The sequence below is a fragment of the Terrapene carolina genome, unplaced genomic scaffold (genome assembly GCF_002925995.2).
Source record: "Terrapene carolina triunguis isolate 2854851 unplaced genomic scaffold, T_m_triunguis-2.0 Scaffold558, whole genome shotgun sequence".
NCBI lineage: Eukaryota > Metazoa > Chordata > Testudines > Emydidae > Terrapene > Terrapene triunguis.
In genome coordinates this window covers 13737379-13765335 of record NW_020664909.1, presented here as the reverse complement: position 1 = coordinate 13765335, position 27957 = coordinate 13737379, and the positions used below count along the sequence as shown (strand labels likewise).

Here is a 27957-nt window from a genome sequence, read left to right as displayed (position 1 = left end):
ATACCTCACTAATCACCACAGAACCCACACCAGGGAGTTGCTCTTCACATGTGCTGACTCTGGGAAGAAGTTCACCAGCAGATCAATGTTCATGCAGCACCAGAAAACCCACACTGGGGAAATGCCCTACAGGTGCAATGAGTGCGGGAAAGGGTTCGCTGACAGATCACACTTTACTAACCACCAGAGAATCCACACAGGAGAGAGACCCTACCTGTGTGCCAACTGCAGCAAGAGCTTCAATCACAGATCCACTCTCCTGAAACATCACAGAATTCACACAGGGGAAAGACCCTTCATATGCACAGAGTGCGGGAAGGGCTTCAGCCAGAGCTCAACGCTTATTCAGCATTGCAGAATGCACACAGGAGAGAGACCCTTCACTTGCAGAGTGTGCAAAAAAAGCTTCAGTCGGAGCTCAAACCTCGCTGCACATCAGAAAATCCACACTGGGGAGAGACCCTTCCAATGCAGTGAATGTGGGATAGGCTTCAGTGGGAGCTCAACATTTACTCAGCATCTGAGAATGCACACGGGAGAGAGACCCTACGCCTGTAGAGTGTGCAAGAAGAGCTTCAATCGGCGCTCGCACCTTGCTGCACATCAGAGAATCCACACGGGGGAGAGACCCTTCACATGCGCTGAGTGTGGGAAAAGGTTCACTGACAGATCAACATTCAATCAGCACCGGAGAATCCATACCGGAGAGAAGACCTACAGCTGTGAAGAGTGTGGGAAAAGCTTCAGATTCAGCTCAGCACTCACCAAACACCTGAGAACCCACATAAGGGACAGGACTTAAACACAATGTGGGGTGGGACAAGTTTTATCCTTAAACAATGAACACTCCCCTCCCCACCCAGTTCTGCTTCATTCAGTAGGATGACCAATGGTGAGAACCTCTGGGATTATGAAACCTTACAGTGCCTAGACATTTTTTTTTTTTGGAGTTCTTTGTAGTGATCCTGTACTAAAAATGAAACTTCTTTGGTTTCAGGTCAGACAATTTTATTTTTAATTTGGAGTAAACCATCCAAACATATGCTAAGGAGTAAGGCACAGGTCTCAGAATATTAAACATATTCCGACTTTTCTTAAAAATACATTTTTGTCTGGGGGAGGGTGTGTGGTCCATGAGGAAAGATGTGTTGGCATCGGGCTTGCAGATAGGCTTCCTCCAAATCCAAAATAACAGACTAGTCTCCAACCTTGGGACAGATCATAACCTATGCATGGGAAAATGTGAAAATAAAAACAAACTTCCTGGCAGCGGGGCAGGAAAAGTTTAGGCTACAAATTCCCAAGCACATGCTGCAACCAAGTGACTTTATGAGGTAAAGCTGTGTGTGCTGAAAGGCTGAGGTATTTTAAATTAATAATATCAGGATTGCTAAAATGGCTGAAGCCAACCTTTTATTTATTCTCTCAGAGCAAGGAAAGGGAGAGGGTCGGAAGAGTTAAAACCTGAGTAAATATAGCCGGCACCTGTGGTTCCTTTTTCACAAGCTGAACAAGCTGCTCAGATCGTGAGGAAGAAAGACCATAATCTCAAGCAATGGATGTTTAGTAAACATTTTTCTTTCTGTGTAACTACTTGCTGTGATCAGTATCTTCTTAGTTTACAGTAACATGGTTTTCCATGTTTCCTATGCGGTTTGCCTTTAAACATTATAAATAGCATTAGTACTCACTGTATGACATCTGGGAGCAACAGGAAAGGATATGCTATTGAGACATCTGTGAAGAGAAACAGAGGTTAATTCTGCTAACAGCAGTACAGAAAGGCCATCCCTCTAAGAATTGATGGAGGTAAAGGGAGTATTTATTGAAGGAAACGTAGAGGCAGCAGAACCTAGATTTAATTCATGAACATAATACATACATTTTATGCGATTCAATCTCTTTAACCCACCTCCTAGAAAAGTTACTTCATCTGAAGTTTTTTTCCTGTATCAGCTAAATCATAGCATAGGCGCCGAGTTTCTAATCTGCTAGGGAGTGCTCCTCGCCCAGCTCTGCCCAGGCCCCACTCCCACTCAACTCCTTCCCCCAGGACCCCACCCCTGCCCTGCTTCTTCCCACCCCTGCTCTGCCCCCGCCTCTTCCCTGCCTCTTCCCACACCCGCCCTGCCCTTTCCCCGCCCAGTTCCGCCCCCTCCCCCAAGTACACTACATCCTCGCTCCTCCGACCCCAGTGCCTCCAGATGCTGCAAAACAGCTGATTCGCGGCAGGCGGTAGGTGCTGGGAGGGAAGGGGAAGCACTGATTGGCGGTGCCCACCAGCGGGCAGGACGCGCTGGAGGGAGGGGGAGGTTCTGATGGGACTGTTGGTGGGTGCTCAGCACCCACCATTTTTTCCCGTGGGTGCTCCAGCCCCAGAGCACCCACGGAGTCAGCGCCTATGAATCACAGGGATACATATTGTATAAACACCAAATTTTTGATAATTTGAGTTATGTAGTTGATTATATGGTAGTTAAACAATTAAAACTGTTTTTTTTTTAAAGTTTATTTCTTCCAAACTTATCCCTTTGAAGTTCTGAGTACATTAGAATTTTGCATTTAGTAGATTACACAAACAAGCGTAAGACCCAACACACTTGTGTTCAGTGGTTTCCCAATAATGCCTGGATTGTACTCCTTGTGCCAGATTCCCTTGCTTGTATTCGTGTCACCCAATGATGATAACGGGGTTGCACATATGTATCCGAATTTTGTCTCTTAACTTCTTGTTATGGGCTCATCTAAGTCATTGGAGCATCTTACAAACTAAGCTCATCTAATATTACAGCAGTCAAATTAATGACACAGACTGGCCCACCTGGGCTTCACACTGCACAATATAAACAAAAAGTCTTTCAGTGATTTAAACCCAAAGGTGCAATCACAATTAGGCTCTTCCAAGCCTGGCTTCTTGGGATCAGACAGGAGAAAGTGCCTTTACTCCCCTATCCTAGTTTCACCTAGAATTAGGCCCTGACAGAAGCAACCAGCCTTTTTTATCTAACCTGCTGATCCCTGAGTGACCTCTGCCTGCTCCTGGCCCTTCCTGCTGTTAGAGAACCAAGTCTCACTTGTTCCCCCAGTAGCTGATACTGGAAGGCCTCTGTAGGTCCAGACTTGCTGCCCTCCCCACCCCCCGCTTTTTTTTTTTTTTTAAGAAAGGACAGTTTCTTAGGGCAGCATGTGCCAAAGGAGCAGGATCTCTGGCAGGGGGCAGTGAATGCCTGGTACAGCCCATCACACTTACCCTAACATGGGACGTATTTTGAAAACAGAGGGCTGATGCTCTTACTACTACTGTGCAAGGGCCATATCTATTTCATTACTGTTTAACAGTCTTGGTGACCTCTGGCTTGTGTTTAACTGTGGACAGTAAAAATATTTTGAAAAGTATATTTGATAGTTAACCCCACAGACCTTCATACTACCTGCCCATCTCCACTAAGCAACTAGTATGCCAGAAACTCACCAACAGCTTCACCGACAGCTGTGCTCTTTTTGTCCCTTGCTGCTGCTTGGCCGAAAGGAGGGAATCAGGCCAAGTAACATGGCGAGAGGCAAACTACATTAGGAGAGGAAGAGACATTCCTAACATGAAAGTAGTAGTATGGGTCCAGACTTTCTCCTCCCAGTAGCCTTCACTCAACCTCCACCCGCCAAAAGTCAAACCCTCTCTCCTCCCTGTTCTAGCAGCACCCCAAGCCCAGGAAATTAAATTAGCCATTCCACATTCAATCTACAGAAAGCATCTTCCCTTTATGTACTTTTATACAAAACAAAGAAAATTCAGGTAGTCACCGTCACAACAGGTGTTTTCCCTCATATATCATACAATTAAAATGTACCATGCCTAGCAACTTTTTCTCACTTAGAGCTTGTCTACATGTGGAAATTGACTGGACTAGACATTCCAGAATAGCTCTCCCTGTGGACATTCTATTACAGGGTGTATAAAAATGGATTTTAAAAAACAATCAGATTTTATTTTAAAATGAACCTATTTAAAATTAAATTTGACATTATGACAACCTATGTTAAGGCCGAGATTTACTGTAATCTATTAATATCACTTAAATTAAATGAAAAAATTAAGCAGTACATGTTTGCTACCAAAGTTTTAAAGACAGTCAAACTGGCTAAGCATCTGGAAACAGAATTTGTTGAAGTGCTAAACTACCTTTTGACAGCAGTAGTCTCTTCTGTGGGTGCAGAGAATAGTTTCTTTATTTCAGTTTATTCAACAGGTTCAGCTGGTTTCTTAGGAGTGGAAAAAACTGGAAAGCTTGTTTTCCTCTTTCAGTCTGTGAATAAGGTGAGAAGGTGAGATCTACTACAGGTAGTTCTAAAATCTTGAAGGATAAGGTGACCAGATACAATCACTTCAATTCACTAACTGTAGATATACTTCATTTTATTTTTTCTGCACATTTTAATTGAATTCCTATTTCCATCCAGAGCTTGACAGAATTCACAAGTAAAAATTAATAATATCCAGTAAATACAAAATCCATCATTCACAATTTTTACATTTATGTTAGAAAATGAAGAATGTGAATAACCATATTAAGCTCTATAATTGCTTAATAAATGTGTGTGCACCTATATATAGTGTATCCTCCTGGCTAGCAAAACGTACCACCAAATTTAATATAAAGACTATATAGAGTTGCAAATCAACATGTTTTAATGGTTAACAACCAATGAGAATCAGCTTTTCTTTAGGAAAATAACTAAGGTACAAATGCAAACCAAGATTAAAATTGATCATTTAAATTAAGGTTTCCTGCTTGCTGATTTAAATCATGAGTAAAATTGGTGATTTAAATTGCTTTGTTTTAAATCAATCCACCATGCTATGTTCCAGAATAAAAGTCAATTTTATTCCACAATAACTAGTGCATTTCCACAGCAGAGTAATTATTCTGGAATAAAGTCATTTTTATTCCAGAACAGTATTCACGGGGGCGCTATTACAGAATAGCTTATTTTGCAATAACTATTCCAGTCAATTTCCCATTGTAGACCAGCCCTTATACACTGATTTCAGTCTCAAATTTTGTATCAAATTTATCATTTGACTGCACTGAGTATCACTTCTTTTGCTGCAAAACATCTCACCAACCTTTCCATAGAAACTTTCAAAATCTCTAGATATAAAACCTGGTACATAGCTATATTACTGGACTCGAAGACAAGAGTACTAAATTCTATTCTGGGCTCTCCTATTGACTTGCTTTGTGTAATCTCTGACGAATCATCACGTAACCTCTTTGTACCTCTGTTTCCCCATCAGTAAAATGGGGATAACACCTCTACCTCAGAGGGATGTTGTGAGGCTTAAAATTTTTAAAGCTCGAGGGGAGCTCAGCTAAAGGCACTACAGGCATAATATTATCTTCTGCAATGTTTTTCCTTCAAATCATAATTTTGGACAATTTAAAGGGACTGTAAAGCAAGTATAAATGAGCAAAAGACTGCCTTATCTCCAGATTCCCAATCCCCTCTTCCAACCTTCTAGACATGCTGTTTTCTCTCAAATATGCTTTTCACACAACCTATTCCTTAAATACTAAAAATGCCTAGACCCAAAAGTGATCAAAGTCCCATCCTACCTCCCTGGGATGGGTGTCGGGGAGAAGTGCACAGAAAGGAAAGGGGCTTAAGTGAGAGAAAGAGAGGGAGACTGATTGCCGGACTTTGTGACAAAGTTGTACTGGAGAAACCAGGTGGGTGAGCTAACATATTAGACTGAGACAAGCTTTTGAGCTTACACGTACATTTCCCAGAGCTGAAGAAGAGCTCTGTGTAAGCTTGAAAGCTTTCAGAATAGCAGCCGTGTTAGTTTGTATCCACAAAAAGAACAGGAGTACTTGTGGCACCTTAGAGACTAACAAATTTATTTGAGCATAAGCTTTCGTGGGTAATAAGCTTGTCTCTCTCAACAGCAGAAGCTGGTCCTATAAAAGATATTACCTCACCCACCTTGTCTCTGTAATACCCTGGGACTGACATAGCAAAAACACTGCATACATATGTATCTGAAGAAGTGGGGGGTTTTACCCACAAAAGCTTATGCCCAAATAAATCTGTTAGTCTTTAAGGTGCCAGCGGACTCCTTATTGTTTTTGTGGATACAGACTAAGACGGTTACCCCTCTGATACTGCATACATACAAAGCCCTATTGCACACAGAGGGCAATGCAGCTGTTTGCTATTCTGTGTGAGGTGACTATCAACACCTAGCCTCCCACTATCATTCTGTAAAACATCAAGAGCTGATTGCAGAAATGCCTGTTGCTGACTGGCTGCAGTTTTTTTGAGACAGAACAAAAAGCCTCTCGCAAAGAGCTTAGTCTTCTAGACCCAAAATGTTTTTTAAAATATCACAAAATTGCCTTACAAAGCATGGTTTTAAAAATATACAAGTTTGGGGGTTATTTGTTTCCCCTGGGATTTTTGAGCCTTTATGACGCATTCAGGTTATACAGTCAAGCTCTCCTCCACAATTGTGAGGGCTAGAAACTTTTTAATCTTAAAATACAAATAAACTGAGATTTGCAATCATTTGACTCCAGGACCTGGGGCTTTAAGTAGCATACCAGAGAGCTGGCAACCTTACAAGGAATGGCTTCCACCACCATCGTGTTTCCACGCTGGGCACAGGCTGTACATTCAGTAATGTTCCTGGGGGTGCCCACCCCCTTGCTAAGATGGCTGTTGCGGCTGGCCCTCACTACTTCCCGGACCATGCTTCCCTCTAACGTGCATGGAGCAGTGGCTGCCATGGTGTGATGAGTCTGTCTCCCAGCAGCTCTGACACCAGGCCGTATCCACCCCTTGCCTGGCAGGGTAGGATCCTTGCAGAGATCCCCTCCCTTAGCAGCGCTGAGGTATTCTATTACCCCGCAGGCTCGCTCCTGGCTCCTCCCAGGAAGCGTCCTTTGCCCTCCCTGTCCCCAAGCAGGAAGCTGCAATCTGCCGTGTGAGTGAGATCTGCGAGGCTGAAGCGCCTCCTCTCTCGCAGAGGCGAGCCCGGGGCTGGAGGCTGCAATCCCTGTCCGCGTTCTCTTGCAGGTAGGTAAAATGGGGCTGTGGAAGCGCGCCCGTGGCGGAGCTGAAGGCGCGCAGGGGGAGGCGTGCCTGCCTTGGCTCCCGAGGCCGGCTCTCATGGGAGTGAGGCCGCCTGTACGGCCAGCATTCAAAAACCACTGCAGACCCGCCCCACAAAAAATCACTCTGAGCTTCGAAGCCATGTGACTTCTAGCAAACACATTGTGTTTTCAGGATGGGACTTCTGAGAGTGGCACAGCGACCTGCAAACTGGCCCCTGTGACCTTTCCAGAGTGGGAATTCATCCAGAACCCAGCTGAAAAAATGAGGGACGTTTCTCTCTCTCCCCCCCCTCCCCCCGCGCCTTTCCATTTATTACCCTTCCTCCACGGTGCTCCCAAGGATGCCACCCTGTTTCTGTGCCCCTTTCCTGAGGCACAGACCAGGCGTGTGACCCTCAATTCTTGCACCCCTTTTGACGTTTTCCATTAGCCTTTCCTGTCCCCACTCCCTCCTGCAGCCTCCACCTTTACACGGCTTCTCCCCCTTCTCCAGGGACCATCTGTCCTCCTGTCCCTTTGCAGATTTCCCTTTGAACCCCTGCTCCATGTTTTTTATCTCACTAGCACTGCAGCAGGCAGCCCTCTCCTTCCTGGCCCCCCTCTCCATACACACCCCAGCAGCTCCCCAATTCAGGCACCACCCTCCTGCCACAATACAGCAGGATTGCTCCCCCGATTACTGCACCCTTTTCTGGTCGAGCAACATGGTCTAGCATCCGCACAATCCTCTTATTCTTGCATCCTATCCCCCTAGCATTTTCCAGCAGGCCACTTCCACCCCATTCCAGCATCTCACCCTAGCATCCTCTAGCACTCCACCTGACCTAGCAAGCTGCTGCTTGTATGTTCCACTGTCCCCACTCAGCTGACGGGGGGAATTGCAATTCTGGAATGCCTCATACCCCCTGCTTCACCCCCTTGCTGAATTATAGCCTCCCATCCTTACAAAACCGTGGGAGTTCGTTCTGCAAGCAGCGTGGGACTAGAGGATCTAGAGATATCCGCTTGCTGCGTAAATGAGACTGAATCCCCTAGTAGCCAGTAATGGAGGCTAGAATGAAAAGGGATGGTGCAGAGTAGGGACCTGCTGCTCCTGAGTCCAGCTCTGTGTAAGCTTGTCTCACTCACCAACAGAAAGTGGTCCAATAAAAGATACTACCTTGCTCACCTTGTCTCCCAAATACAAGAGTAATACTTGCCAGGCAGACTTGTGCTATTGAAGGATATACACCTCTACCCCGATATAACGCGACCCGATATAACGCGGTAAAGCAGCGCTCCGGGAGGGGAGGGGCTGTGCGCTCTGGCGGATCAAAGCAAGTTCGATATAACACCGTTTCACCTATAACGCAGAAAGATTTTTTGGTTCCCGAGGACAGCATTATATCAGGGTAGAGGTGTACTTTTCCCTATGGCAAAAATCTCTTTCAGTGGGAGCAGAAAGTGAGCATTATTCAGTGTTGGGAAAAATATACACACTATAATTGGATTGCTTCCTCAAAATCTAAGCTTTGCCCTGTAGTCCCCAGGGTTCACAGTGTGGAGAATGGAAATGTTACGCTGTCCGTTCTCCTGCAGATTCCAGGCTCCTAAGGATAGAAAATGGCTTGCTGAAAACATGGAACTCCACAGTAGAGTAATCCCTATTAACCAAAAATATCTTGGCTGAGCCATAAAAAGTACATGTAGCTGAGTGGAATTAAAAGCAAAATGATAAACATTTATTAAAACTCCAGCTATGAGAGTGGGGGAAAGTTTACAGACTCTTACTCTCTCCTTGGTCTCCTGGCTCAGGACAGAACGAAAACACCCTAGAATATGCTTTGCCAGTGGCACACAAGAGTACTAAAGAAAGGGGGAAGCGGGGGAGCCATAGGATTCACTATCTTTGCCTCCCCTAAAGAGAGTGACACTTCATTCTCTTTGCCTGCTCCAGGTTGGCCAATTAGCTTACTGTGGATCTCTCTGCTGCTGTAGCACTGTTGAAGGTTGAGTATGATGGGCAGCCCCTCCTCTCTGCTGCTGCCTGATTGCTTATATTTTCATTCATGGTATTTCTATTGTAAGCTTATATACTTGTTAATATCCAATAATACGGCCTCTGAATACAAGTATTGCCTGAATGTTGGGGTGTTTGCCCATCCCTAACTAATTTTTTTTTTTTAGCAGTCCCAGCAGTTACAGCCTTTGGATCCAGCCAGTAGTGGAGCTGTATCTCCTAGGAGATACTCTAACACTTTTTAAAAAATACTACTGTAGACAGGGTAAGTTTTAGTTATAACATGTTATGGTCATGGTGAGCCCTAGGACTGCCCACTTTTCCCTTTGGTTTTCTTCCTTCCCCATCCTCCTTTCTCTCTTTGGGACTTTTGAGGTTTTCCCTCCTTCCCTTTTTCTTGCCATTGTGTCTCATCTGTTCTTCTCTGCAGCAACTCCCAGTTCCTGTGCCCCTCCTGCTCCTCTCACTACCCCTTGCTACTTAGCAGTGGGATTGTCCTTGGAGCAGCAAATACTGAATGGAGACTGCTTGTTTTAGGTACCATTGGCATTTTATGGTGTGGTTGTGCTGTCCTAGCAGGGCTTTATGGCAAAGGGCTGATGGAACTCAACAGGGATGTCATGCAGGAGAACTACCAGAATCTCGTCTCACTAGGTAAGGAGTCACCTTTTTTATGAGCATCTCTGAAGTGACTTCATTTGCTCTAGCACAAGGTTCTTTCCTGGGGGGATCAGACCCTTTAATCCTCAGAACCTGGGTGCGACTCTCACCTCCCATTTAGAAGGATTTTCAGAAGTGCCGTTGACAGCCCACTCCTGTCCTTGTCTCTAATGCCTGAGCATACAAACGTTGCTGGAAATTCCTGGGTTTGCAATGCACTTCTACCTGGGACTCGCACCGGCACCAACTTAAAAAGGGAATCGGGGATCTCTTGCTGGCTTTGTATATAATATCATTCTCCCATTAAGAGGGATCCTTGAATCTCTTACACGGATAAAACACATCTACCATCAGAACCGTTATTTCCCAAAAGGTATCCTGGAACACTTTCCCAACCATTCAGGTGACTCATCCCTTCCAGACTACTGCTTTGCTCCCTCCCCTCCCCATTAGAGCAGCTGGGCTTAAAAACATCGTTTGTGACAAGCATTGGTTGAATATTTAACAAGCCATGATGTTTTCTTTCTCATGGGCAGGTTTTCCAATTCCTAAATGTGACATGGCCTCTCAAATGGAAAAAGGCTGCTGAACTATCTGACTCAGGTCACCAGGCTTTCAAGGAAACAGAGATCTTGAAATACACCCACACAGGTGAGGAATAAGCTGAACCAACTTGGAAACACTCAATGAGTGAAGTAAAAGAAGTTGGAATTCCAATAGCTACTGTGAGCTCATGGTTCTGCCTCATGTCATCTTGTTCCGTTTTGTAATTAGGAGAACTGGTTACAATGTAAGAAAACTATCTCCAGGGCAAATATCAAGGATGGCTTTCTGCCCTTTCTGACTCACTTCTGCTAGTATTGTCTACCCTCACCTATACTCTGAGTGTTAAGAAGAGTGTTAAGAAGCTGAACTCATCCCCTCCACTCTTATTTGGGAAAGACCTGACTTCTGATCTTCAGCAGTAGTCACGAGTCCTTTGCAAGTCCTCTTTCCAAGGCTTCCTTTCTCCCAAGCACAGGGAATAACCATGTCTGGAATAATCTTATCTTTGCCAGGCGATCACAGTGGAGAGGAGGAGATTCCTCAGCAGGAAGATTCTGCAAGCATGGAACTGCAGCGGGTGTTTTCAGTGAGATCCGGAGGAGACATATCCCAGGGTCCTGACCTGGGGAAAGCCCATGTGAGTCAGCACAACTCAGCAATGCCACAGAGAGAGGACCCTTCAGAGAGGAAACCAACTGAATCCACTCACAGCGAACGAGACCTCCAGGAGCAACGAGAGGACGTCGTCCCCCGACGAACACCCCGATCAGAGAGACCAACCATATGTTCTGAATGTGGGAAGGGCTTCAGTCGAAGCATACACCTGATCCAGCATCAGAGAATGCACACGGGGGAGAGACCCTTCAAATGCACAGAGTGCGGGAAAGGCTTCAGCCAGAGCTCGCACCTTATTCAGCACCGGAGAATCCACACGGGCCAGAAGCCCTACACATGTCACGAGTGTGGGAAGAGCTTCAGCCAGAGCTCCAACCTTATCAAACACCAGAGGATCCACACAGGACACAAGCCCTACGTATGCACTGAGTGTGGGAAGATCTTCAGTGATAGCTCCACATGTATAAAACACCAGAGAATGCACACGGGAGAGAAGCCGTACAAATGTCCCGAGTGTGGCAAAAATTTTAGCCAGCGCTCACACCTCATCCAGCACCAGAGGATCCACAACGGCGTCAAGCCCTACACGTGCATGGAGTGTGGGAAGAGCTTTGGCCAGAGCTCCGATCTGATCAACCACAGCAGGACCCACACCGGGGAGAAACCCTACAAATGCACTGAGTGTGGGAAGTGCTTCAGTGGGAACTCCAATCTGATCAAACACCAGAGGATCCACACAGGAGAGAATCCCTACCACTGTGCTCAGTGCGGGAAGTGCTTCCGCTTCCAGCCGCAGCTTGTGCGGCACCAGAAACACCACGCACAGTAGGGACCACCATTGCTGGGAAGAGGGGGAATACGGCCCTCCTGTAGGGAGAAAGCTAGCTGAGCATTGCGGTGTGATGTGGGGAGGGAGCACGTCCTTAGTGTGATGATGGTTCGAGCCATTGTTTGGGAATGGGTATGAAGCACCACAGTAGGAGGAAACTGGGAAGAGTTAAGTATTCAGGGGAATCATGGCCTTTTATTTTTATTAGTGATAAGGGTAAAACATGGATCAAATCATAACACTTTCTCAATACATTGATCAGGCTTTGGCATCCTGGCCCGACTTAACCCTGGCCTTGTGGCTCCCTTGAGAACCCAAGCTCCTGTTTCCCACTTTCTGGTACTTTTTTTAGATATTAGTTCCTATCGATTATATTTATTTAACCCCACTCCCCCAACCCCACGTTGTGATAGTACTTGGGCCATATCCTTGGAACTGTATTTGCTGAATAAATGGTAGTGAAATTAATGTGTCTGTGACAAATATGCTGCTGTTTGACAACTTAGTCCATGAGAGCAAGTCAATTAACATCCTAATAGACATTTCTCTCAGAAAGATGCTTGCTCAAGTGCCCTTGTGGGTGGCACTTTATGAAAATTATAAAGGTGTAATTAGTATGTAGGATGAATTTGTTTTAACTGTGATCTGCTAATTGACAATTGGTGAACAGGAGGAGGATGACATGCATCGAAAAAAAATTAAGCTATTTGTCCAACTTTAATTTGAAACTAAATGTGTTCTTAAACTTTAATATGAATTTTAATTTCATAATTCTGTTTTTTCCCCCCCGAATAAATCTTCTTTTAACTTAAACCCCCATGAATCTGGAATTGTCAGTTGTTATGGTGAGGAGATTGTGATGTATATTTCTAAGGCTATGTCTACACTAGCACTTTTGTCAATAAACATTTTGCCAGTCATGGGTGCAGGGAAAAAACACTCCCCTGAGCGGCATAAGTTACACCGACAGAAGTTATGTGGACAGTGCTATGTCAGTGGGAGACGCTCTCCTGCCAACATAGCTACCACTGCTCGATGGGGGTTGTTTAATTATGCCGACGGGGAGAGCTCTCTCCTGTTGGCATAGAGCAGTTACACAGGAGACCTTACAGCTGTGCAGGTGCAGCAGTACAGCTGTGCCGCTGTAAGGTCTGTAGTGTAGACATAGCCTAAGAGTAGTAATGGGCTGTGATGTTTAGTTATAAAGTCACGACATGAACGAAGTACAGATTTTCTGCACAGGAAGATGCGGGGAGGCAGAATTGTCAGAATGGGGAAAGAACTGACCACCGAGTAGGTTTTCCTAAAGCATTCTTTGCGAGAGGGAAAACTACAATGAATATATCCTCCTCTAAAAGTGGTGCTGGTTCAGACAATACTTGGTGGTACTGGGTAGGGGTGAAATTGGCAATAATATGGAAGATGTTAATACCTCTAGCTCAAAAAAACTCTGTGGTAAACAAAATACCCATTGAGATGCCTGTTCCATCCTCAAAGCCAAATGGGGAAGAAATTATTCCACGATTTAATCTAGAACGAAAGTGATCAAATATGTTGTGTTGTAAATACACACATACATACGCACACAGAAAATCTGAATGTAGGGATAGCGATAATGATGGGCTTTTAAGACAGCAACCAACTCCCAATGATAGGAGGCTGGCAAGGGCAAAAAGCAAGAGGTGCCATAAGAATGGTGATCCTGAGAAAAAGTGCAAGCCATGAAATGCGCACGATGTTACTGAAGCTATGGACTGCTTAGCCAGAGGCAGTAACACGCTTTGTGCTGCCAGGCCTAGGAGAGCGTCCATTTAAAATATTTGTCCTTGTATCTATGGATTTTTTTGCCTGTTTAAGAAAGAGTTCTCTTGAAATGTTACAAAAAATAGAGTTTGCTGTTTGTACTGGTGAACAAACATTGACCGACTATCCTATATCCTTACATTAGGGAGACTTATACCAGGCTTGGACCCATTGCTAGTATTCTCCACGATATTGTGGCATCCTGTACCTCTCCAGAACTGATGCTGTGTTCCCATTCTAATCTCACAAATGTACTGATCCCAAACTGCAGTCATTCTTTGCTTCCACCAGGAACTGGATGAGAATCTCTCCTCCCCCATTTGAATGTCTGCCATAGGTGCATTCAGCCTTGTCCCCGAAAGTAGTCCTATTAAGGTGTTGACTTGGGTACCCAAAATCACTAGTCACGTCTGAAAATGTCAGCATTGTCGTTCATACAAACTGTGTCCCAAAAGTCTTACTGTTCCCTAATAGCAGCAAAAGAAAGTGGCTGAAGATTGACAGACCTATAATTTCCTCATCTTCCCATTTACCTTTTTTTTTTATATTGGCACATTAGCTTTCCTTCAGTTTTCCAGGATTTCCCCAGTGTTTCAAGACTTACTAAAAATCTACATTAGTGATCCAGTGAGCTACTCAGACAGCTCTTTTAAAACTCTTGGATGCAAGTTAGCCAGACCTGCTGATTTTAAAATGTCTAACTTTAGTAGCTGCTGTTTAACATCCTCTGAGATACTAGTGGAATGGAAAGAGTGTTACATATAACTGCATTGCTTTTTTCCCAAATACAGAACACTTCTGCCTTTTCTTTATTATTACTGATAATTCTGCCATTTACATATAGTAAGGGACCAATACTCTTGTTAGGATTCTTTTTGTTCCTGATATAAAATAAGTGGTTTGACAGATTTTCCCTTTCCACAAAAAGAAAAACTTAAAAATAAGTGTGATGGATGGCTTAGGAGAGTGGAAATGGAGCCTGAAATGAATAGAGAAGCAGTGAATGTGGCTGAGGACAGGAATTTGTTATATTTATGTATATGGAATGATCCAACTGAATGTAACTATTAAAGGGATAAAGCATATTAGCCAAATGCTACGACTAAGTGATCCACAGTGAAACAGCTAGTGTTCACATTAGCTAATGGTGGTGGTGTTTCAGTATGAACATACCGTTGAGATCATTGGTATTGTGCTACGCTTCTACTAGGATTTGTCACTGAAGGTACTCACTGAATCTTGCTGGATCAGGCCCCTGAGATATTGATTCAGTCTGGCTACAGTTTGGGGAAGACAGTACTGCAGAAGGTTTTCCTTAGGACCAGAAAGGCTAGAAGCTACATTTTTCTTGACTTTTTTTTTTTTAAATAAAAGCTTCTGTTCTTGAGAAATATTAAAAATTCCAAGAATCCCTGGAAAGACCCTAAATCAGTGCTACGTAATTCAAAGATTTTAAGGCCACTAGAGTTTGCAAATCCTTATTTGAAGTCCAACATTTTCACAATCCCCTTACATTTTCTCTAGATTAAGAGTAAAAAAAAAATGTATCAATTATAAACATATAAAATGTATGGGGGGATAGGGGGTGTTGGGAGGTTGACAGAGAATACTGGACCTTCAAGGGGAAGGGTCTGCAGCAAGTGGGAGAGCAACATTCTTTCCTTTAGACTGCAATAAAATTTTCAACACCTTGCAGCAGCCTGCACCCTTCCCTGATTGCCTTTCGTGACCCTGGTTGTGAAACACTGCCTTTGTTAGACCTTCTAGTCTGACCCTCCTGTCCAACACATGCCATAATGCAGAATCTCCACAACCTGTAGATCAAGTTCCCCCTCTTAATGAGCCACCAACTACAGTAGTTGTTCAGTGAGCAGAAGTAGATTAGCAGCAGACACCACTGATTTGGTTAACTCAATGTAACTTCTCTATACACACACATCATACATCATTTGAAAGCTTATTATGTCTACTTTAATATGATGTATGATGTGGAGCTGTCAAGTGGTGCTATTACCATAGAAATAAACAATGACCCCATCAAGTCGATAAAATGACCACTTTGAAATACTTGCATTCGTTTCTGTTAGTTTAATGACTGTGTATTATTTCAAGACATAAAATTGGATTTCTTTGAGAACTCAAAACATCACAACAACAATCTAAAGGTAAACCAGAAGCTAATAAATAAATGTGTACAGGTATCATTGAAATGTAATAGCACTTGTGACATTTCTAGTCAACATAATTATCATCTTGTTCTTCATTATGATCTCTGTCGAGAGTTCCTGGGTTACCACAGTCTTCATTGCCTTGGCATGTACCCAATTCTGTGCAACAAAGATTGTTCTGTCTACAGACACAGTTGATTGTCCAGTAACCTCTATAGGTACAGGTACAGGCACAAATAAGGTCTTGTAGAAGCTCAGATGCCATTGGGCCCTTGACAAATACAGGAAGTAGTTTGTCATCCACATTTTTCCATCCATGTTGCAATGGAGATCCAATATCTGGTTTACCTATATGCCAAAGACATCCAAATCTTTTTTATTTGGGCATAAGCTTTTGTGGGTAAAAACCTCACTTCTTCAGATGCATAGAGTGAAAGTTACAGATGCAGGCATTATATACTGACACATGGAGAGCAGGGAGTTACTTCGCAAGTGGAGAACCAGTGTTGACAGGGTGGATGTAGTCCACTCCCAATAATAGATGAGGAGGTGTCAATTTCAGGAGAGGAAAAGCTGCTTCTGTAATGAGCCAGCCACTCCCAGTCCCTATTCAAGCCCAGATTAATGGTGTTAAATTTGCAAATGAATTTTAGTTCTGCTGTTTCTCTTTGAAGTCTGTTTCTGAAGTTTTTGTTCAATGATAGTGACTTTTAAATCTGTATCATTGAACAAAAAAACTTCTCTGTCAATCTCTGAGGGAAGCCATGCCTTCTCGTAATCGCACCCTTGTTGCGGCACTCACTCAGAGGGGAATTAAATGTCTTTAAAGCTGAGGCCACCTAAACTGGGCCAAGCAGTAACAAATCTAGGTGCCCAGGTCCTCAGGCAGGGCGGAGCACCACCCATTAAGGGGCTCTGGCCTGCAGTCAAGGCAGAGCAGCAAAGTCTATAAGCCCAGGCCCTTAGGCAAGGCAAAGCAGCAAACAGAGGGCTCTGGCCTGCAGTCAGGACAGAGCAACAACAAACAGTCGGGCATCCTGGCTTTGGCAGATTGCCGACAAACACAGGCCTCATGTCCTAGACTGGGGAGGCTGCCACCCTAAGGTTGGAATGGCAGTGGGTAGGGGGACCCAGGCCCACCCTATTGCACCCAGCCCAGGGCCCTAACGGTGGCAGAGTGGTCCGCCACTGGGTCAGCAGGGATTTGCCTGCAATACACTGACCTAGTATTATGCCAAACCCCCAACCAGACGATTGTCTAGTACCCCTGGGCTACTTCCTCCTTTCCCCTTGATGGGTACCTCCAGCAGGGCCGGCTTTAGGAAGTGCGGGGCCCGATTCGAATACCCGGCGGCTGTCCAGGTCTTCGGCGGCACTTCGGCGACAGGTCCTTCACTCGCTCCGGGTCTTCCGTGGCACGGAAGGACCCACCGCCGAAATGCCACCGAAGACCCAGAGCGAGCGAAGGACCCGCAGCTGAAGACTCGGAGTGAGTGAAGGACGCGCAGCCGAAGACCCGGACCGCCGCCAGGTGAGTAAAAATTAAAAAGGCACCTAAGTTAGGTGCTCTTCTTTAGGGCACGGGGCCCTCTTAGGCACGGGGCCTGATTCGGGGGAATCGGCCTAAAGCCGGCCCTGACCTCCAGTTCCATGGGTGTCCTCCATCTCCCAGCAGTAGGTGGCCAGAGACAGCCCCAGCAGCTCCTCGGCGTCTCAGTTGATCGGCAGCTCTGGCAAGTCCTCGGTACGGCCAGGGTCCTCCTCGGGCTCCAGCAGCAAGCGGGATGTGTCTGTCTCCCTCAGCTGCTCCAGCGCAACTGAGCTACAGGGCCCACCTTTTAAACTTCCACTTCCTGTCCTCAGCTTCCGGTGAGGCGGGCATGGCCTTCTAGGCTCTGCAACCCAAGGGGCAGGTTGTGGTCCCTCCTTGTCAATCTCTGAGGGAGGCCATGCCTCCTCATCACAGTTCCGTTTTTGGTAAGTAGTGAACAGCAAGGACCAAAACATCTGTATCAGGTGACCTAATTACTATGATTCCTTGACACAAAAGACTCAAAAGCCATACTGGCACATACAGCATGCAGAAGCATCCTCCTTGTGTCTGCTTCCTCTTGAGTATTGTGCATTGCAAGTTGATTCTGGATGTATTCTAGGTTTGTCAGATAAGAGACTCTGACTGCTGACTGGGGAGAGTATCATGTTTCAGTGGTATTTCTTGTGATGCTGAACTATCTGCAGACTGTTCTTGAAATACCACTTCAGCTACTGAATGGAAGGTATTTTTTCCATCAGCAGTCTCTGTGTTAATGTCTATATTTTCGTCTCCTTCATGGATGAGATCTCCACCAGCGCATAGGTGCTGGAACCAGGAGTGCTGAGATTGTTGCTGCACGCCCCTTCTCCCCCCCCCCCCCCCCCGGCTTGAAGTGGTTTCCATCATATATACAGGGATTGTTTGGTTCAATGGCTTTCAGCACCCCCAATATACAAATTGTTCCTGCACCATTTGGAATGAACACATCTCCCTGGAGTCTTTCTACTTCAGTTTTTGCACCTCGGCTCATCATAATTAAGGCTAAGATTTAATCACTGGTATTTTTAGTTAAAGTCATGGATAGGTCACGGGCAAAAAACAAAAAATGATGACCCCGTGACCTGTCCATGACTTATACCATAAATACCCCTGACTGAATCTTGGGGGGGGTGGAGTGCTGTGAGGGGTGAGGGAGCCCATGGCACCAGCTGTGGGAGTAACCCCGGGGGCCCCTGCCGCTGCAGTTGCTGCAGGGGTCAAGCCCTGGGTGGCCAGCAGCTGTTCTGGCTGCTCGGGAGGGGGCGAGGGAAGCCCCGGGACCAACCGCTGCTCCAGCCACCCTGGAATTGTTGCCGGGAGCCCCTGAGCTGTGGCTGCTGCCACTCCCAGGACTGCTGCTCAGGTGGTCCCTGGGGCCAGCTGCATCAGCCACTGCCTGGGGCCGCCGGAGCTGCGGCTGGCTGCAGGGCCGTCCCAGCAGCTGGCTGCAGAGCTGCTCCAGCAGCAGCCAGTGTGGCTGTCCCCACTGCCACCCGAGCAGCTGGCCCCAGGACCAGTTGCTCAAGCAGCCCTGGGGTCAGCCACACCAGCTGCTGCAGACGTCATGGAGGTCTCAGGAAGTCACGGAATCCGTGATTTCCGCGACCTCCGTGACAAACACGGAGCCTTAATCTTAATTGATGCAGAATCCATGAAGTTGTAATATGGCAATTAAATTGCAAGACCTAAACTCATGGTGTAGCTGTGCAGTAAGGCTTCTATGCAGTGGTGTGATAATTTCAGAATGGTTAGATACTACGCACTCTGCAGTTGAGAGGCATCTTCTTTGAATGTCTTCTGAAGGATGATACTCATTGCTGGCTGAATCATATGCCCCTTTATCTATCAACCAAAGAACAAACTTCTGCACCAGTTGGGGCACAGAAGTACCTGATCTCTGTAAACTACAATCACCTGACTTTGGATAATATTCTGAGGCTTTTATTTTGGCTATTTCAGATCAAAGGATTGAAGGGGTATTATACAAAACACTTGTTAATTTGAAAGCTGCTCAACGAGCTCACTCACCAGAAGAACATCCACAAATTATTTGGATGACTTAAGTGCCTGCTTCAGATTATTATCAACTTGGATAGCATTAGCTAATGTTACACTGCATAGACAATGGTAGACTTGCCCTGTCCATGCTGTGCATGGAATGAAATTGCAGAACCACAATGTTTTTCTAATCTTGCCTGTAATTTGCTACTGGAATAGGTTGCAGTTTCTACATCTGACAGAAGTAGGGCTTTATATCTTTGTAGCAGGTTGGACAGAAGAACTTTCTTGTACATAAGATCATTGTCTAGCTCTCATCTGATAAATGCAATGCCATAAGGAGACTGTATTGTTGCACTGTAACTAGATGGTTTTGCTTTAAAGAGTCGTAGTACTCAACTAGGAAGAAAGGCAGTGCTGAGTGATAAACTGCATCCTTAGCAATCAAGTCTTCCAAAGATATTCTGCGCAACATATCATCATCTCCTTTTTGAAGTGGTGCCTCCCTTAGATTGGTTGCTCTCTCAAATGTTTCTGTTTTATGAAGCTTCTTGTCTTGTGTGTTTTTCTCAGGCAAACAATGCAACGGGACCAATTCTGTCCAGCACTAGTGGCTTTGGACAGTTTTGCATTTTTTTTATTTTCTTGACAAATGAGTTTGTGGAGAGTCTTTTTCTCTTTGATGTAAGCTATAAGGGGCTTGTATCCTCCATGTCTTCATATACTGTAATACCCCTCTAGAAGTAAAATTCCCAACACATATTGTTAGCTTTACTACAACCACTACCACCACTTTTCATTTTGTACAAATATACAGACTTGTTCTAAATTAGATATAAATGAAATCTGTATGTTAGTATCAAAATTGCCATTTTTGTTTAGTGAGCACTTTGACTGAAACCCAATATGAAGCTGTGTATTGTCATCTCTAACACTAATACTGACCTGTGCATAAGTGTCACTGAATTAAAAAGCTACTTTCTAGAATATTTCCACGGCTATTACTGCATGCATAGGCAATTACAAATTTAAACCTTCTACTGGGCAGACTTCATGGTACACTGTACAACAAAAGCTTAAAAATGGGTAAGTATTAACAGTAGGAATTCATGTACATTTCTGTCTACCCACTATCCGGTACAAACTATGAGCTCACTACTGCTACTGGCGCACAATCCTCAGGGTGAGACTGATCTGGTCAGCAAATTTCAATTGAAAATATAAAAAAACTATTCTAATCACTTGTGAGATCTTTTGACAATTAAGCATATGCAATGTGAGGACATTTCATGTTAGTACATTGCAAAATGTTGCTATTTGCCGTTTTTGTCACATGATAAACAGCTTAAACTTTTCAGGGGAGGGGGGAGAAACTTGCTGATGCAAAACCAATCAAAATAGTTCAATACATTGTCATTTGGTAGCTATGACCAATAATCACCACAGTGAGGTGTTGTCATGTTGCAGTTTTTCTGAAATTGTGCCAAAACATGACACTTTCTCATTTTGGATGCCATTGTTACACCTCGCCTGCAGGCTTACAGAACCACTTGGCAGCTCCACATCATACTCCATCTAAACATACATAAAATAAGCTTTGAAATGATATGCAATGTGGGTGTGTGCAGGATGAGTACATTAAACTACAGAAATATGGCCCTTGTTGGAGGATTTCTGCATGCCTCAAGCTGTCACTGACCAAAGTGTAGCTCAAAATCCCCAATCCAGAAGCTGAGGAAAGGTTCCCATTGGATTCAGTGCACCCCAGCTGTACTGCTCTGACAGGAAGTTTTCACTGGAGCTGCAGGTTGAGGTAAGCTGGGCCAATCCCCTGCTCCTCCCAAGAGGTGTGCTGTGCTCTTCCTTGCCAGAAGCTGCAGCCCATGAGCTCTAGTAAAGCAGGAATATAAAGGAGGAGAGAGAGGAGGCAGCTCCTAGTTCAGACTATGATCCCAGTCTATGTTTCCCTGCAGGTAGGACAGAAAAGGACTTTACTAACACTCCCCATGGGGCATTTGAAGTGAACGGGGAACACATCCAAGACCAGCTCTGGCTGGATTTAGAAAATGCTAGAACAGATAGCAAGGCTCAGTGCAGCATAGGCTCTGTTCTCTATCAGACACTACACCCAGCTCTGGCAGAGGGGCTGGCTGTAGTCTTAATCAATCTCTTCCATCTCTTCCTTCAATGATCCTCTAACATCTGGGAGCGAGCAGCATGCAGAGTAGGGGGCTGACCATGCAGTGAGGTCTCTGCTGGCAAACTGTAGTGCAGGGCATGCTGCACAGGATTCGGAGCACACGAATGCTCTGAACAGCAGATTGGAGAGTGGTTATGGGGATGTGAAAAGGGGATAAGAGAATGCTCCTTTCCCGCCTTGCAATACCGGAGTGTAGTTTCCACAGCAATATTTGCCAGGAAGATTTGTGCCATCCCGGGGAAGGGAGTGTATCCTAAGGGTTAGAGCAGAGGTCAGCAACCTTTCAGAAGTGGTGTGCCGAGTCTTCATTTATTCACTCTAATTTAAGGTTTCGCGTGCCAGTAATACATGTTAACCTTTTTAGAAGGTCTCTTTCTATAAGTCTATAATATATAACTAAACCATTGTATGTAAAGTAAATAAGGTTTTTAAAATGTTTAAGAAGCTTCATTTAAAATTAAATTAAAATGCAGAGCCCCCCGGACCGATGGCCAGGACCCGGGCAGTGTTAGTGCCACTGAAAATCAGCTCGCGTGCCGCCTTCAGCATGTTTGCCATAGGTTGCCTACCCCTGGGTTAGAGCATTGGATTAGATTAAGGGAGTGGCACTTCAAGAGACAATTGGCCCCGCTGATTATCCTCTACCAAGACTCCGTGACGCCAGCCAGCCCTACACCACCTTCCCTGCCCAGGCAGGCACCAGCAGAGGGGATCAGAGCTGTTCAGGAGCATCCAGGCTTCTGCAGGCTCAGGCCCGCTCACTGACACCTGCTGAATTTCTCTGCTTATGTTGCCATAGTAACTGCAGCCCCGGACCCTGCTGCATGGCTTCTCCTCGCAGCTCTGACTCCTCGAACAAGATAGCTGCTTCTTTCACCTCAGCCCCCTCACTAACCTCCCATCTTGTTCCTCAGTTTGTTGTCCCACCTGACACCATGAGCCACGCTCCTGGCCCAGCCTTTGGACTCCCCATGCTGCCACCTTTTCCCTCCTCTCCTCCTCCAGTGTAGCCAGCCTCTCCCAGAGGTCAGCCTGTGCCCAGGATGGCTGGCGGGGAATAGCAGAGAGCAGCAGATGGTGGCATTGCTCCTTACACCTGCCTTCCAGGAGAGCTGGGGTGTAGTTGACTCTGCTGTTTCTTGAATGCAGACAAGGGGCCAGATCCTCAGGTCTGGCTATTTGATGCCCAGTGCCCCTGGAGCAGCAGTGTAAGCTGCCTTTACACCTCCCTGAGCCTCAACCTGTTGGGTGCTGCTCTAGTCCTGAAGTACAGCTTATAGCATCCTCCAAGTTACTCCAAGGGGTTGTCTACACTCACAGGGCTGCAGTGGCACAGCTGCACCGGTGCTGCAGCACTTAGTGAAGATGCTGCCTACACTGATGGGAGAGCTTCCCCGAGACATGATAGCTATGTCGCTGGGGGATGCCCTCCTGTTAACATAGCACTGTCTATGCCAGCAGTTAGGTCAGTATAACTGCATCACTCAGGGGCATAGGCACCAACTCCTTACGTGCTCTGGAAAAAAAAAAAGGGGGTGCTCAGCACCCACTGGCAGCCCCGCGGATCAGGTCCTCCCCTCCCCCCCAGCCCTCCCGCCGGCCGGTGGCCCTGCCAATCAGCTCCTCCCTCTCTCTCCCAGCACCTCTTGCCCACCACCATCAGCTGTTCAGCGGCATGCAGGAAGAGGCGCGAGGGCCGGAAGGGGTGGAGTGGGGGGGTCGAGAACCCCCGGGATCACAGAAAGTCAGTGTCTCTGCTCAGGGGTGCAGATTTTCCACACCCCTAAGCAACATAGTTATACCAACATAAGTTCCTAGTGTAGACCAAGCCTCAGTTGCACTGGCTGGCAACAGCACATGAGGATTAGCTGGACATAGATACACTCCCTACTCCCAATGTGGGGCCTTGGGAGGCAGTGACATACAAGCCACTATGTGGGTCCTATCTCACCTTGGGGTTCCCTCCCTCTGGGAGAATACTCATGTAGCCAGTTAATCCAAAACTGCCACAGCAGGGACTAGGATCTGGTCCAAAGAATCTCTCTGATGTCAGGGGACTGGGACAGGTGTACGTTGCAAGGCTGTAAGTGTCCCAGCTGCTGCTATGTTGGGATGCGGCACCAGGAAGAGAGCAAACCCCCATTTCCCATTGCCCTGCCTCTCCACTAAGGGCCTGTCCTAGCATGAGTTGGGGGAGGATAAGAGGATCGCTGATACCTAAACCGTATATTTGTTAGTGTTCAAACAGGACCATGAATTCCACAATATAAATACCTCCCTGGATCCAGGGGTGCCATTGTGACCAGATCAGTGAAGGGAAGATGATGGTAGGAGACAAACAGATGAGGGGCTTCTGAAGAGCTGTGAGGAGAAGGAGCCTTTGATTGTTCTGAGTGGACCCAGGAACTGGCTACTTCCCCTCTCTAGTCTCCCCTTGGGGTTTCAAATCATGCAACTATCATTATACTAAACATTTAACTAACCGCTATACTCATACTTTCTTATTGCTTTCTGTTAGCAGGATTCCCTATTCCGAAGATGGACTCTTAATCTCAGATGGAACGGGGGAAGAGCTGTGTGTCCCAAATAGCCAACCCTCATGCACAGGTAAGGAATAAGTTAAACATTTACATCTCACCTAGATTCCTCAATTGTAAGGCTAACAGGGGCCGTTATGATCCTGTAGTCTGATCCTGTATAAAGCAGGCAATAGAATTTCACCCAGTTTTTGCATCTAGCCCAGTGACTTGTGATTTAATTGAAGCATCTCTCTTAGAAAGATTTCCAACCTCAATTTAAAGAATCTAAGTAATAGAGAATTCACCACATCTCTTGGTAATCTGTTCTACACGTAATAAAAAAAAGACAATCTGTGCCCCAGATATCTCACATTCTTTTCATATACCAGCCCTGCCACTTTGCAAGTCAGCTTTGCAAAATTCTGTTCAGCTAAGATGAGTCATTGTATTTTTTAATGTTTTGATGGTCAAGTCAAATACCTTTATTTATTTCATCCTCATGATAAAAGAAGAAAAGGACCTAGGGGTTACAGTGGACGAGAAGCTGGATATGAGTCAACAGTGTGCCCTTGTTGCCAAGAAGGCTAATGGCATTTTGGGCTGTATAAGTAGGGGCATTGCCAGCAGATTGAGCGACGTGATCATTCCCCTCTATTCGACATTGGTGAGGCCTCATCTGGAGTACTGTGCCCAGTTTTGGGCCCCACACTACAAGAAGGATGTGGAAAAATTGGAAAGAGTCCAGCGGAGGGCAACAAAAATGATTAGGGGGCTGGAGCACATGACTTGTGAAGAGAGGCTGAGGGAACTGGGATTGTTTAGTCTGCAGAAGAGAAGAATCAGGGGGGATTTGATAGCTGCTTTCAACTACCTGAAAGGGGGTTCCAAAGAGGATGGATCTAGACTGTTCTCAGTGGTACCTGATGACAGAACAAGGAGTAATGGTCTCAAGTTGCAGTTTAGGTTTAGGAGGTTTAGGTTGGATATTAGGAAAAACTTTTTTACTAGGAGGATGGTGAAGCACTGGAATGGGTTACCTAGGGAGGTGGTGGAATCTCCTTCCTTAGAGGTTTTTAAGGTCAGGCTTGACAAAGCCCTGGCTGGGATGATTTAGTTGGGAATTGGTCCTGCTTTGAGCAGGGCGTTGGACTAGATAACCTCCTGAGGTCCCTTCCAACCCTGATATTCTATGATTCTATGAAGGGCAAGATTTTGTGCATGGCCTGATAACATTTTCATGACAGTTTTGCAAGGCTGATTGACACAATATTTTTGATTTCTAGTTAGATGGTTAAATGTTAGATGGTTAAATATAACCTTAACATACAGTACATGCAGCGTGCATGAGTTAGAGATAGCTATGAGAACCTCAGCATTTATATTTCCTGACGTCTGCGTATAAATTCTAACCTTAATGTTGCACTAACAGTAGTCTTTAATAATGCATTGCATTTAGCATTTGTATTTAGTAACCATTTAAGGATTTTTCAAAAGTGCTTAGCATTGTAGTTACTGGTAAAATGTCCATTGGATTCAGTGGGAGCAGAGTTAGGTAGCTATAAGTGCTTCTGAAAATCCCACCCTAAATTGTTTCTTTTACCCATTCCTTTAAAATGTTCAATAAAAGAAAGTTGAAATTAAAAAGGCTTCAAACTCCTAGTGCCTTAATCTACCCTCGGCTACATGGGCACAACTCCCAGTAAAGTATCTGAGGATAGAACTGATCCAGGTGTCTGAATGTGGGGACAGGGAACACAGAGAAACTGTCCACTCCTCTTGTGCATAATGTCTGCTATGCCTGGCACATGGTCCTTTCCCTCCCATGCACACTGTCTGATCCTCCCTCCCCTTGTACAATCACTGGTCCCCCAACTTCTCCTCCAGTACATCCCTGAATTTCTCTCCTTTTTATTTTCTCTTTTGTCTCTTCTCTTTTTCCCACATTTTCAATTTTCTCTTATCCCCTCCTTTCTTTGGTCCTTTTTCTTGACCCTACCCTGTCCTGTCTGTCTTTTTCTGATCTGTGTGCAATTACTTAAATTTCTCTCCCACCTCCCCATGTGGTGTCCCCTTTTTTCTTTTGTTCATTTGCTGCTTTCTTGCTCCCCACTCTCTCCTCTCCTACTCACAGGTTGCCTCCCTTTCACCTTCCCACATTTTCCTCCTTTTCCCCAACCTCTTTAGTCAGCTCCCATTTGATCTATCATCAAACCCTAGTGCTGTGCTGTGAGAGGATGAAGTGAATTTAACATATCTAATGAGTTAGTGCTACTGCTCTATGAGTGATCCTGTTAATTTCATATGGGGAGTGAATTAGCAAAGGCAGAGCAGATCTTTGGAAAATGCACCCAACCAAGTCCTTGTTTCTGCCTCTGGGAAAGAGTTTTGTGGGATTCATATCCTGATTTTCAAGCTTATCAACACTTTTTACAAATAAAAAAAACCAACAACCCTGAGCCCTTTGCAATTTCCCTTCCCAAAGTTTTCATTCTGTCAAATAAAGGACATGAATCATGTCTGAATTTTCCTTCTTTCCAGCAGATGATGGGATGATGAGTGGAAATGAGGTGCAAAATCCTCAGCAGGAAGCCTCTGAGAGATCACTTGGGCTGTTATTGAGATGCTCTAACAGGAATGATTCCCTGAGTTCTGACCCGGAAGAAATTGTCTGGGTCAGCACAGGTCAGAAAAACTCTGGAGAGAAAAGACAAGACACAATATCTCCAAAACACTGCAGGAGACCCAAAGGCTTCACTGTCCAGGGCAGAACCCAGGTGAGAGAGAAATCAAACACGTGTACTGAGTGCAGGAAAAGCTTCACTTGGGGCTCACAACTTATCCAGCATCAGAGAACCCACACGGGGGACGGACCTTACAAATGTGCAGAGAGTGGGAAGAGCTTCCTCCGGAGTGCTGAGCTCGTTCTGCATCAGAGAACTCACACGGGTGAGAGCCCCTACAAATGCCTGGAGTGCGGGAAGAGCTTCAGGGTCCACTCCAACCTTATTAACCACCAGAGAATCCATGTGGGGGAGAGACCCTATAGCTGTACGGAGTGTGGGAAGAGCTTTGGCCGGAGCGCAGACCTTATTAAATATCAGAGGACCCACACTGGGGAGAGGCCCTATAAATGCACTCATTGCAGGAAGAGCTTCAACCACAGCTCAGACCTGGTGAAACATCAGCGGATCCACACAGGAGAAAAGCCCTATCAGTGTGCTGAGTGTGGGAAATGTTTCCGGCAGAGCTCGGACCTGGTCAAACACCAGAGGACTCACACGGGAGATAAGCCCTACCAAAGGGTTCATCATCAGCTCCATCCTCATCACCCACCAATAACTGCACACCAGAGAGAGACCCTACCAATGCACCAGCTACAGGAAAAGCGTCAGAGAGCACTCTGGACTGATTGGCCACAGGGCAGAGAAGATGCCCTACCAGTCTGCCGAGTGCGGGAAAACCTTTGCTCAGACCTTGACGCTGGTTAGACACCAGATCACCCACACGGGAGAGAGACCCTACAAATGTCCAGACTGCAGGAAGGGCTTCTGCCACAGCTCCAACCTCCTCCAGCACCGCAGGACCCACACAGGGGAGAGATCCTACCCCTGCACCGTCTGCGGGAAGAACTTTGGGATGAGCTCGCACCTCGTCAAGCATCGGAGAACCCATACTGGGGAGAGACCCTAGCAGTGCGCTGACTGTGGGCAGCACTTCATCCAGCGCTCCAACCTCCACAGTCACCAGAGGAGCCATGCTGGGGAGAAGCACTACAGCTGTGCCGAGTGTGGGAAGGCATTCAGTCGGAACGCCACCCTTCGCAGCCACCAAAGCATCCACCGGGGAGAGAAACCCTTCCGGTGCACCAAGTGCAGGGAGAGCTTCCGATACCAGGCACAGTTCAGACAGCACCAGAGACTGCATGCCACATA

The 27957-nt window shown here is 45.8% G+C and overlaps 1 protein-coding gene and 1 long non-coding RNA gene across 2 annotated transcripts; both read left to right on the top strand.

The window, feature by feature from the left end:
* Nucleotides 1-16: 16 nt before the first annotated feature.
* LOC115271346 (zinc finger protein 850-like) lies at nt 17-27715 on the top strand. The gene is made up of 4 exons (XM_029913254.1): nt 17-729; nt 11095-11760; nt 26805-27314; nt 27445-27715. Exons 1-4 carry the CDS (start codon nt 86-88, stop codon nt 27713-27715), a joined length of 2091 nt encoding a protein of 696 aa, XP_029769114.1. The 5' UTR covers nt 17-85.
* LOC112105917 lies at nt 8521-10357 on the top strand. Its single transcript, XR_003899918.1, has 3 exons — nt 8521-9379; nt 9652-9768; nt 10311-10357. It is a non-coding gene; the product is annotated as an uncharacterized LOC112105917 (long non-coding RNA).
* Nucleotides 27716-27957: the final 242 nt, after the last annotated feature.

Excerpts from the sequence above, each read along its gene's own strand:
- LOC115271346 (XM_029913254.1), top strand. The coding sequence starts at position 86 with ATGTTCATGCAGCACCAGAAAACCCACACTGGGGAAATGCCCTACAGG. Across the intron at positions 11,761-26,804 it reads CACCAGAAACACCACGCACA|AGAGAAATCAAACACGTGTA; the intron begins GTAGGGACCACC and ends AACCCAGGTGAG. Across the intron at positions 27,315-27,444 it reads AGGACTCACACGGGAGATAA|GGCAGAGAAGATGCCCTACC; the intron begins GCCCTACCAAAG and ends GATTGGCCACAG.